Source organism: Colossoma macropomum, unplaced genomic scaffold, assembly GCF_904425465.1.
Source record: "Colossoma macropomum unplaced genomic scaffold, Colossoma_macropomum, whole genome shotgun sequence".
Classification (NCBI taxonomy): Eukaryota; Metazoa; Chordata; class Actinopteri; order Characiformes; family Serrasalmidae; genus Colossoma; species Colossoma macropomum.
In genome coordinates, this window is record NW_023494807.1 from 16,691,974 (window position 1) to 16,703,882 (window position 11,909).

Consider the following 11,909-nt stretch of genomic DNA (forward strand, 5'->3'; position numbering starts at 1 on the left):
AGTCTCTTTTTGGGCATAAAGAGCTGTGCAGACTAAATGACTTCCTCTCCCCATGGTCATGTTCCAAAATGCACAACCGTCACAACTGTCATCTCTTCAGGAAGCACACAGTACTGCACGTTCAGTCAAACTGAATAACGCTGATAATGGCAATGTTTGGTATCTCCAGGGCCACGCTGTAGTTGTGATAATATTCATGAAGGTTTGCAAAACAAGCTGGGGCCTGTAGCTTATCATATTCCTGTCTTGATTGGAAATAGAATAATCAGGGCCTACTGAAGTCGCTCTGTACGGCAGCCTATTCTGACAGCTGTTGCTTTTCAGTGTAAATCTGATTTGAAGCCCGAGCGCACAATTAAGAATCTAGTGCTACTAAATACTCAGTGAGCTGTAAACAAGTCTTTTATAGTTAATGATCTTATTGCTTCACATACCTTAAACTTCATGTTTCTGACTGAAACTACTATGGCAACAGTGCAGCTGTCCTTTTAGAATCTACTCCTCCAAACTTTAGTATGCAGAGCGAACAGAACAGTGGTGGAATAGTGGCTGTTTTTAAAAGGGCAAACAGTTAGCCTTTAGAGACTTCCTCTCTTTTCAATAACTCAGTACTGTGCTAAAAGGTACACCACAGATTTTTTTACTAACAATTTATAGGCCACCTAAGTACTCTATTGACTTTATTTATGAATTTACTGATTTCAACTGACACTTTCTCATCACTGGTGACTTTAATGGCCACATAGATAACTTCATGGCCAAAACTACCAAATAACTTTTTGCAGTATTGCAGTATATACACTTTTGTTCTAGCTCAATCTGTGAAAGAGTTAACACACCACTGTGGACATATACTGGACTTGATTATTAGCAAAGGGCTAAAAATCTCTTATGTTGTTGTCAAAAACCTTAGCGTTTTTGTGTCTTTTTCAATATTGTAACTTTTCCAGCTGTTCAAACTGGATCTTTCTGTGTAAAGAAAAGCTTTCTAACTGAGAATAATGAGCTGTTTAAGATGGCTATGGATAAAATACCATGCATGATGTCTTAATTCTAAAATTGTGAATGTTATTGATGCTTTGGTGTCTGAGAAAACCAAAACAATTTCTGGTAGGCAGAAAGTGCCGTGGTGATTTAGGCTGGTAAAAATGAACCCAGAAAAGCTGAGCGTAAATGAGATGCACTAAACTTCAAATTCACTACAACATTTATAAAGAGAGACTAAATATCTACAACTTGGAATTATGTAAAGCCAGGCAGTCTTATTTCTCTGACATTATTATTCAAAACATTAATAATGCCCATACTTTCTTTACAGTATTTGACAGGCTAACACACCCACCGGCACAGGCAGACCAGGAACTCCTTTCTGTGGAGAAATGTAATGAATTTGCAGCTTTCTTTAGTAATAAAATCCAAAAGGTTAGACAGGCTTTTGACATCACTTCTTCTATGAATAGAGCTAGTCAGCATGTACTACCTCAAAATAGCAAGATATATTAAATGTCCACATTTTCTGCTATTGAGCTGAAAACCCTCAAGGAAACACTTCAGCTTCTAAAATCGTTATGTTCTTTATGTTCTGCTCACTCCCTTTTAAAAGAAGTCCTTACCTGCCTAGCAGCTGAGTTATTGCAAATAGTGTATGGGTCGGTCCAGTCAGGCATTTTCTCTGGGCTGCTGAAAACTGATGTGAAAAAGTCTCTCCTAAAAAAGAGCAGTCTAGATGTCTCTTATAATGACTTCCAGTCTGGTTACTTCATTGCAGTAAATGACTACAAATCTAAAAGGCAAACATTGAACCGTGGTGTCCATTCTTGGGCCCTTATTTATCAATCTTTATATGCTACCACTGGGTCAAATCGTTAAAAATAATATATTATCTCACCATAGCTACTCAGATGACACCCAAATCGACTTAGCTCTCTCACCTGATGACCATGGTTCCATTGACACTTTGTCACTGCATAGGGTCAACAAATGACTGGATGAAAGAAAGCATCTAAATTAAGAAAATATAGAAGGAATTGTATTTGGCAGTAAGGAGCAAAGACTCAAGGTCAGTGCTCATCTTGATGCCAGAGCTCCGAGGGCTAAAGATCAAATCAGAAATCTTGGCATAACAATTGATTCCTGTCTGAATTTCAGCAGCCGTGTAAAAGCAATAACTAAAGCCGTCTTTTATCATCTCAAGAACATATCATAGTTTCAAAATTTCATGTCACAACAAGACCTATAAAAACTAATTCAGCTGTTAATCTCCAGCAGGCTGGACTACTGCAATGACTTACTGGCCCTCTCAAAACCACATTCAGGCAGCTACAGCTTATTCAAAATGCAGCTGCTAGAGTGCTTACAAGAGCTAAAAGCACATTGCTCCAATCCTCAAGTTACTGCACTGGCTACTAAGTACAGAATAGACTTTAAATTGCTTCTGATTGTATATAAATCACTTAATGGCCCTGGACAAAAATACGTTGCTAAACTGCCGCAAGTATATGAGTTTAATAGGCCTCGGTGGTCACTCAGGATCGGTCATTTAGTAGTGCCCAGAATCAGGACCAAACAGGGTGAGGCACCACTCGGGCACTATGCTGTCAACTGCTGAACAAACTCTCAGATGAAGTCAGATATGCTCGAAATGTAGCCATTTTTAAGACCAGATTGAAAATGTTCTTGTTTTTTGTGGCTGTGTTTAGCACTGTGTTAAAGCCCTTATTTTACTTATTATTTTCTATGTACTTTGTGCCTTCTTTTAATTAACTCACTTCAGTGTATGTTAGCCCTATTTTAATTTCTTTTAATCTCTTAGTTTGTTCTATTTTATTTGCTATTTCATAATCTTTTATCTTTAGCTCCTAAATTTTAATTTTTTACATCCAGATGTTCCTCCTAAGCTTGATCAACTCTTTGGAGGTTAATTCTAAGTTTGCTAGTACAGCTATCCCAAGGATTTGTTTACATCTTAGAGACTGATATTACTTCGAAGTAAGATTTAATTCAGTTAAGGCTGCTGTTCAGCGAGTGAATGCGGTAACTTTAGTGCTCTTCTTAAATCAGGGTGCTGGAAGTGACTTGAGTATAATTGCAATCACGTTTCTTGCATCCTATATCTTTGAAACAATCCTTGCAAAAGCCTTTCTGGGGTGCTCGATCTCAGAAATGTTATAAGCTGTATTATCTAATGCTTCCATTTTTTGGTTGTGTGAAGCACTTTGAATTGCCACTGTCTATGAAAGGTGCTATAAAAATAAACTCCGTCTTGAATATATGCACAAGAAATCATTATGATCATAATATAACCAGGTAAGCTTAGTGGAACCAGTTAAAAGTCTACATAGGATACTACCATAGGGCTTAGCGACCCACTTCTAGCCAAAGTGCGACCCAATGTACGTCCTAGAAAGGGCCCATGTTTAACATATAATAGGATAAAATCATGTATTTAAAACCATTACCAACAAGAACAGTTTATCCAGTTTTGTATTTGTTTACTGTGAAAAAGTAAACATACTTATTATTGCATACAAAATAAGAAAATGTAGGTGTTTATCAATTTAAATTGCAGAACAGTGTCTCTCATTTGCAGTTGGCCTGATGTCATGTGTGTACGTATGTTATAAAGGCACACTATATGGGTGGACACCTATACTTCACGAACTGTTTTTATTCCATGGACTGCTTACATATAATTTTTCAGACATTTTTGTCATCTCTCGTTTACAAAAAAATGTCTGAAGATGATATTCTAGGAATATGTCATATTTAGCCTGTATTTCAGTGGTCTCTCCTCTTCATTCAAGAGTTGTTTGTCCATGATGGTTTAAAATTGGTGCAGAAATATTATGGGAAAATGTATTTGCGAATGTGGAAAACAGAGTACTCTTTGATTCAAGGCAGACTGCAGAATGTCCAGCTGCGTGTCACTGAAGATGATCACACAAAGATTAGAGAGAATATCACCTTTTTTCCTTCTTTTGTTTACTGTTCTTATTTATTTAACCAAAATCAAACAAGAGTTCTCATTCTGAAATTGATTTTGACATATATTAATTATTAAGAAGAACCATATATGATGCAATGCATATTGCATCTAATATTCTTCTGCAGTGAATGAATGAGGCATCCTGCAGGGCCACATCTAGGCTAGGGACCGAGGTGGGTACTCAGCCATAACTGTGTGCCATATATAAGGCAGGTCTGGCCTACACCTTTTAACTATGCTCAGGTGTGGGCCTGAACTGGACCACAGCCATTAACCTTACACACTTCAGAGAATACGGGCCTGAACTGGACTACAGCCATAACTTACACACTACAGAGAATATGGGCCAGAGATGGGCCACAACTGTTCTATTAACTTTACTGTATATGGGCCAGATCTGGGCCACATCCGTTAGTTGTACTCATTTTAAAGTGTGTAGGCCACATCTGGGCCACATCTATTAGCTCTTCTTGTTTTACAGTATATGAGCCAGATCTGGGCCGAGGACCCAGCGAGTAGTGGGCCAGAACAAAACCAAGGATGTGGCCCACATGTGAATCACATACATTTTGCTAACTGGGGTGTTCTTCTCTAGTTTAGTTAAATCATTAAAATGACCAAGGCATTTTGTATTAAACATCTGCTACTGTTTTTTTTTGTAAAAGTAGGTGTACAGTAAATATACCGTTAATGTTGCATTGTGTTACTGTAAATCCAAAGAAATCCCCTACTAGAAAAAACAGCATAGACCAGCATGTCTGATCACCACCAAAACCTAAATATGTTGTGTTTTGGATGCTGGTATGCTGATCAACCAGCACGACCATGCTGGGTGATCAGCCAAACCAGCACCAGACAAGCATAAACAAGCTTAGACCATCTTAGGCCAGCATGGAATTTGTGCTGTTGTAAGCTGTTTTTTTCAGCAGGGTTGATAGTGTTGTATGTCGTTTGTACATGTCAGGCAGCAAAATTCTTTATATAGGACGTCTTTTTCACTAGCATAGAGTAAATGCAACACGTTTGGCCGTGTTCTTTCTATCATGTTTTGTCTTCGATACCCTAGTCTAGTTCAATAGCTGGATGCAGTGCTTGTATTCCTGCAGAAAGCTTAATACAGGAGCATCACACTGATCTTTTTGCACCATATCATTAACTAGTGCTTTCCACCTCTTAGCTAGCACAGCTAATTTGAGTAAACAGGCTCACGATCAAGCTGTTCATGAGCTGGGTTTGCATATCACATTTCACTGCACGTAAACTGATGGCTGAATACTGATTACCATAGTGGTTAGCTCTTTGCTTGTCTTCTCTGTCAAGATGATTTCATATTTGTGTGTAGCTTATTTTTCATGACTCATGAAACAGGAAATTGTGGAAGGCCACAAGAACAGATCCAAAACACTAAGATGAGTTTCACTAAAGAGTTCATTTTAATAACTGTGTTGTTTTGACACATATGTTTCATTGAAAAATAGTTTATAGATACTACAACTATTGTATAGAATAGAGTATATATTATTACTTATAAAATTATAACTATGATGTATAGACTGTAATCTATTCTATAATAGATTCTGAAAATTTAGTTTTGAATACTTATATTTGGATAAAGACTATTTATTTTTCCCAAATACAGCACTACTCTGAAAAGTCACAGACAACCATTCATATATTTCATTTCCAGTCAACACAGATCTAATGTACAAGTTGTTCATTTTTCAGCATCAGGAAAAAAGCAGAACATTCTTAGCAGAAAATTTCATGGAAGCCTTAACAACTAAAGATCATATAAACATTTTCAGTATTTAGTGTCCACTCTTTCTTCAGAAGACTTGCTTGCATTTTTTCAAAGAAATCTGCAGGGCTACTTTCCCACACCTCCAAAGTTCAGGCTTAGAAGTTGGTTTCATTTTCTGCTTCGGATGTTCAGAGTAATCTCTAACTAAGTAAAACAAAGTAATTTCCTTTTCTCTATCTTGACTTCTTGACAGCCACACATCCTTTCAGACTCCTATCGTTGAGATTTCAAAGATGAGGTTTCAAAGATGAAGGCTTTAAGTACTGTTTATCTGACAGTGGCAGTTTTGGTGGTCTACCAGGTCTTGCATGGAGTCCTATTTTCTCTGTATCATTTAATCATGTTTTGAACTTCAGTTTTGGTACCTCCTGTTTTTGGACAGCATGATTAGCCGAAAAGTTTCTCTGAATAATGTAATGGTACGTCATCGTAATCTACGAAGTAAATTAATTAAATACTTTGCCAGGGATAGCGGTATTGTAGCCATCACTTGATGCTTATATCTTTTAGCTAAGTTCCTAAAAGCAAGCACAACCACTGTGAGATAAATTAGCCCATACCCATACCAATAGTATTCACTGGTGTTGATATCTTGTGAAATTGTTGTTTTAGCTATGAAAAAAGCCGCACTCGATGTGTTGCATTGAGATGTAGGCCCCTTTGGATGTTTTGATCCAGTCTGAAGCAGTGGTGGCACAATGCCATACTTTGATCATCCACATCAAAATAATGAAGTAAGGTAATACCCTCAATAAACAGCCCACCTCATCGCTACAAAGTGAAGTAATGATAATGCTTGGTAATGCTAGCAAACTCTAAACAAACTCCTCTGGTCACTATCGATTCTATGAACGTTCTTTTCTTCTATGGGTGGGAATGTGAGGTGGATCCAAGAATTGTTCCAGTCTTGTTGCAGTGCACATATTCAACCGCTAGAGGACAGTATCTTGAGTCTTACCTAATCCATCTTTAATGGCCATTTTGTCTGGAAACAAAATAAATGGAGAGTTGTCTCAGGGCTTTGTACAGTGCTGTATATAAAGCCGATGTGTTCATAGTTTTCAGAGGGTCTGTAAGGTTGTATATGGCTGTTATATATTTCATGATTTACATAATAATTTAATATGTAGCAATATGGCCTATTATGTAATGTTCCAACTTCATAGACCCCACCAAATGTCTTACTTTTCTAGGAGAGGAAAAAAAATTTCACACATAGAGGCAGAACTGTCTAACAGAACAGATCGGTCTAACAGAACAGATCTTTTAACTTTGAGTGGCGTGGGTGTGTATGCAACTGTGGTGTTGGTGGGGATGGGGGGAGGTGTAGTATTGAGTCTCACACACACATTTAAGATAGCAAGTGAACATTCACCATAAGATGGCGCCACTTAATTATGATTCTGTAGTTCTGAGTACAAAGCTGATCACCAGTGTACCATTTCTAATGCAAAAGATGGTCTTTGGTTATGGCTAATATATATATTTATTTGACGGTATGTAAATGTGCTACTGATGAGGTTTACCACAGCCTGCTGAGTGAGCATCCACACTGTGGCACATTTCCACTTTTACAGCAGCCATGCATTCAAATCAGTAATCAGAGAGCAATCCCCCCAATGTTGTGTTCAAATTCTGCCCAAAAGCGGCATTTGTGTGAGTTTAGAAATACAAATCTAAGAAATAAAAGTTGTGAAATGGTTAATTGAGAGAAACTTAGAGTCAGACTTCTTTACAGCGGTGGTGACAGGAACCAGAAACTGTGATGTCTGCAATGTAAACATAGCCATTTTACTTGTTTATTGGACAAGTATGAATAACTCTGTTTACATATCAACAGTTTAATTAATTTTTTTTCTAAATTAGTGAAATTCCCCTTTAAAAATAAAAGAAACAATGCTGATAATGTAAATACAACTACTGTACTACCCTGTGGGTGGCTATCAGATTTGAACAATAAATTATTGCATTATTTGTTTCTTTTAGCCAAATGTCTAGGGCCTTTGCTAGTGTCAAAGGCTTTGAGAGAGTGTCACCATATGTAACTACCTTAATTGCCCCCATGAACCTAACGAAATTACTTTCAACCCAATAATGACCACCGTTTCTGGATATTCTATTCCTTATAGAATAGGCAAAGCAAGGCAAGTTTATTTATATAGCACCTTTCATATACTGCTGTCATTCAAAGTGCTTTACAAATGAGAAAATACAGTCAGAAAATAGTGTTGTTTAAGAAAAGCAAACGAGAATAGAAATTAAAAACATGAGCAAAACATGATTAAAATAATAGATTTAAAAGAGAACATCATTAAATTAAATAAACAAATTAATAATTAAAAATTAGATTAGGATAAAAAAATTGCCGTTCCAAAGGAAAAGGGGCTAGAAACACTAACAGTGTTTTAAACTGAACTGAAAGCCTGCTTAAATAGGAATGTTTTGAGCCTGGATTTAAAAGTGTCCAGCGTAGGGGCTCTTCTGATGCTCTCATAGTAGCTAAATGCTGCTTCTCCATGTTTAGTCTTCACCTTCTGCAGGACTAACTGATTAGTTCCTAATGATCTGAGAGTTCTGCTTGGCTCATATCGCTGCAACATATGAAATAAATATACTGGTCCTACACCATTGAGCAATTTATAGACCAGTAATAGTATCTTAAAGTCTATTCTGTAACAGACTGACAGCCAGGGTAAGAATTTATGAATGGGGGTGATGTGTTTCCTTATTTTATTCCCAGTGAGAACTCCGGCAGCTGCATTTTCAATCATCTGAAGCTGTTTCGTTGATAAATAGTTGATTTGGTAACTGTTTTAACATGACTACTAAAACTAAGATCAGAGTACATTAGTATACCAGGTTTGCATACTAGCTCTTCAGATCTTCTGTCTCTTGAATCCAGATAGGCAGCTAGTCTGTGCCTCTCATTGTTATTCCCAAATGTTTTATCTTTATTCAACTGCAGAAAGTTTTGTCCCATCCAGTTAGTGATGTGCTCAAGGCATTCGCAAAGTAAGTAAGTACAGAGTCAAGGAGACCGTAGTTGTTTGGGGAGAGGGCCAAGTAGATCTGAGTTTCATCTGCATAGCTGTAGTAAGATATCCCACAGTCTTGTAGTATATGGCCAAGAGGCAGCATGTATAAATTGAATATGAGTGGCCCAAGTATTGAACCCTGGGGGACACCACAGGTCACTGGCACTCTCTCAGAAAAATTATTTTCAATTTCCACAAAGTAGTCCCTTCCTTGCAGGTATGAACCGAATGATTTTAGGACAGTTCCTGAGAGCCCAACCCAGTTCTGAAGTCTATCTATGAGAATACAAAATGAAGTACAAAAATGAAATCTTCAGCAAAACTGGTTATAACTGGAACATTATTCAAAACGTTAACTTACTAGCTGAAATGTTTATCTGAAATTTGGCCTGAATCTGACTTATTCTGTCTGCCTCATATTCTGTTGTCAAAAAGGCTGCACGTGATAAAGAAAAACCTCCCACAATTTCCTGTGCCTGTGTCTGTGCTTGCAGAAACGACAACTGCAAGTCATATCCGTACACCCCGCACCTTGTGTTTCTCTGGTTTCTCGGTCGTTGAAGACTATCTTTGCAGATGTCTCTTAACGAGTCCGACAGCAGCAACTGCAACCTGACTCATTTTAGGTACCCTCTCTTCAAAATCACCTACAGCCTAGTGCTGGCTCTGGGGCTTCCTCTCAATGCTGTCGCTCTCTGGATGTTTGTACGCCGACTTGGCCTGAGGAAATCAGTCACCGTCATCTACATGACCAACCTAGCCCTGTCTGACCTGCTCTTCACACTCTCCTTGCCTTTACGCATTGCCTACTTCTCCACGGGAAGCTGGACACTGGGAGATGTGGCTTGCATGATCCCAGGAACGCTCTTCTCCGTCAACCTCTACTCCAGCTCCTTCTTCATCATGTTGGTCAGTGTGGATCGCATGCTGGCTGTGGTGTACCCACTGCGCTCTCGTCCTGTCCGTACCACCACCGTGGCCTGGTCCACCTGCCTGACCGTGTGGCTGGTCATCGGTGCGCTGGCCGTGCCCGTGGCCCTCAACCACCGGGCCAACAATGACATGAAATGCAAGGTGTTTCGCTGCTTTGAGCACTATAGTGATCAGAACTGGCGCTTTGGCTTCATCATTCTTTGCATCGTAACCGCTGTAGGGATTGTTCTGCCATTCTGCATCATCCTGGGCTGCACCGTGATGGTTATCCGGCAGCTATGGGGCATGGCGGCGGCTTCTTCGGCATCCTGCTCTTCCCCTGAGGTCAGCATCAAAATGGTATGGCTTCTTCTGTCCAACCTGCTGATTTACGCTATCTGCTTCATCCCCTTCCACGTTGTCTTCATTCTCTATGGCCTTTACAAGTTGGAGCTCCTGCAGTACAATTTCTTGGACATACAAACGGTGACCATGTGCCTGGCCAGTACAAACAGCTGCCTTGACCCACTCGTCTACTACTTTAGCACCAAAAGCCTGCAGAGGAAGAACTCATGTGATTTGCAGAAAACAAAAGAAAAGAAGACATCTCATTCCTATGACTCTGTTCCACTGAGAGGATTCCAAGAATTTTCAATGTGATGTGATAACTTCTGTTCGCATAGGGCTCAATGCCAGTGGGAGGTTTCAGAAGATAAGTTACAAGGTTCATCATGTCATGGAAGTACAAAACAAGAAGCTTTTCATTCAACTTTATTGCCACTCAAAGGGATTTAGGTTTGCAGCTAAGAACACTTGAACAGTCTACATCAGCAACATCATCACATAATACAACACACCTACGCAAGGCCATCAAGTGTAAATACTCTCTTTTTGTATTTAGGATCACTGTGTACAGCAGGTTGAATGCCAATGACTGCAGACACGAAGGATCAAAGTATACTTTCTGACTGTGTCATTTGCAAACCCAGGATTACACAGGGGTTCATAGTGGTTGACTCAGTTTCAGGTAAATTAAATATATTTTAAAGCGTTTAGAAGCTAAGTAAGTTGTGTTAGAGCAGGAAATACATGTATTGGGGTCAAGCTAGTGCACATCACCTTAGCACTGAAAAAAGTAATATTGGCTTTAGCACTGAAAAAGTAATATTGACTTTAGCACTGAAAAAAGTAATATTGGCTTTAGCACTGAAAAAAGTAATATTGACTTTAGCACTGAAAAAAGTAATATTGGCTTTAGCACTGAAAAAAGTAATATTGGCTTTAGCACTGAAAAAAGTAATATTGACTTTTCTTTTATTTGAAATTTCTACAGGAATTTGCAAAGACTTCCACAGACTAGAACATTTAATTTTTTTGTATATCTAAAAAATATTTCCTGTTAACCATCAACTGGATTTTAAAAAGATGTATTCATGGGAGTCAAACTAAGGACTGCGAAAATGAATATTTTCCCTGCTCTATGTGGTCAGTTTAATTCATGATGGGCTCAGCAATTGGCTGATGAGTTGATTCCGTTGTGTTGAATTAGGGAAAACACTAAACTCCATAGTGTCCCCTGGAGTGACTGGTGGCAAGACATACAGTATAAAGATATCTTTCTGGTGGTTGACTCTGGATCATGATGCAACAAACAAAGCGGTTAAAAACCACAAAGCTTGAGAAAGTTTCCTATGTTGAGAATGTACATGCAGTTATTTTTAGGGGTCCAAGCACGCTGCCTAAAACTCTTTCCTTTGCATCATTTAGTTTCTCCGCACTTGCTTTAATTATTAGTCAGTCACCTTAAAATGGAGTATGCAGCAAAACAATCTCCTTCAGATGTTCAGGGTATGATCGCTATTTCTCCTTAACGCACTCTGACTGGTATTTCAGTAAGTGCAACCAAGCCTGCAAAATGCCACGTCATTTTGGTAACAAGCTGTCTTCCTTAACAAAGAACAGTAATATAGCTCTTAGCTTTTTTGTTCAATGTCTTCCATTCAAAACACACATACGTGTGCTGTGTAGAACATCTAAAATTGTAATTTATTTTACAAATCAAATGATAACAGGAGCGGACATTGACGCAGCTAATTAGAAAGCCAGCATCAGCTAGCACAGAAGCTGTCTAACATTACCTTCTTTGGAACCCCTCAGATCCCAGAGCCCCTTTTGT

The 11,909-nt window shown here is 38.6% G+C and overlaps 1 protein-coding gene across 1 annotated transcript; it reads left to right on the forward strand.

Annotated features, from left to right (window-relative positions):
* The first annotated feature begins 9,318 nt into the window (after positions 1 to 9,318).
* Positions 9,319 to 11,525, forward strand: lpar5a (lysophosphatidic acid receptor 5a). Its single transcript, XM_036556758.1, has one exon. It carries the CDS (start codon positions 9,398 to 9,400, stop codon positions 10,391 to 10,393), a length of 996 nt encoding a protein of 331 aa, XP_036412651.1. The 5' UTR covers positions 9,319 to 9,397; the 3' UTR covers positions 10,394 to 11,525.
* Positions 11,526 to 11,909: the final 384 nt, after the last annotated feature.

Excerpts from the sequence above, each read along its gene's own strand:
- lpar5a (XM_036556758.1), top strand. The coding sequence starts at position 9,398 with ATGTCTCTTAACGAGTCCGACAGCAGCAACTGCAACCTGACTCATTTT.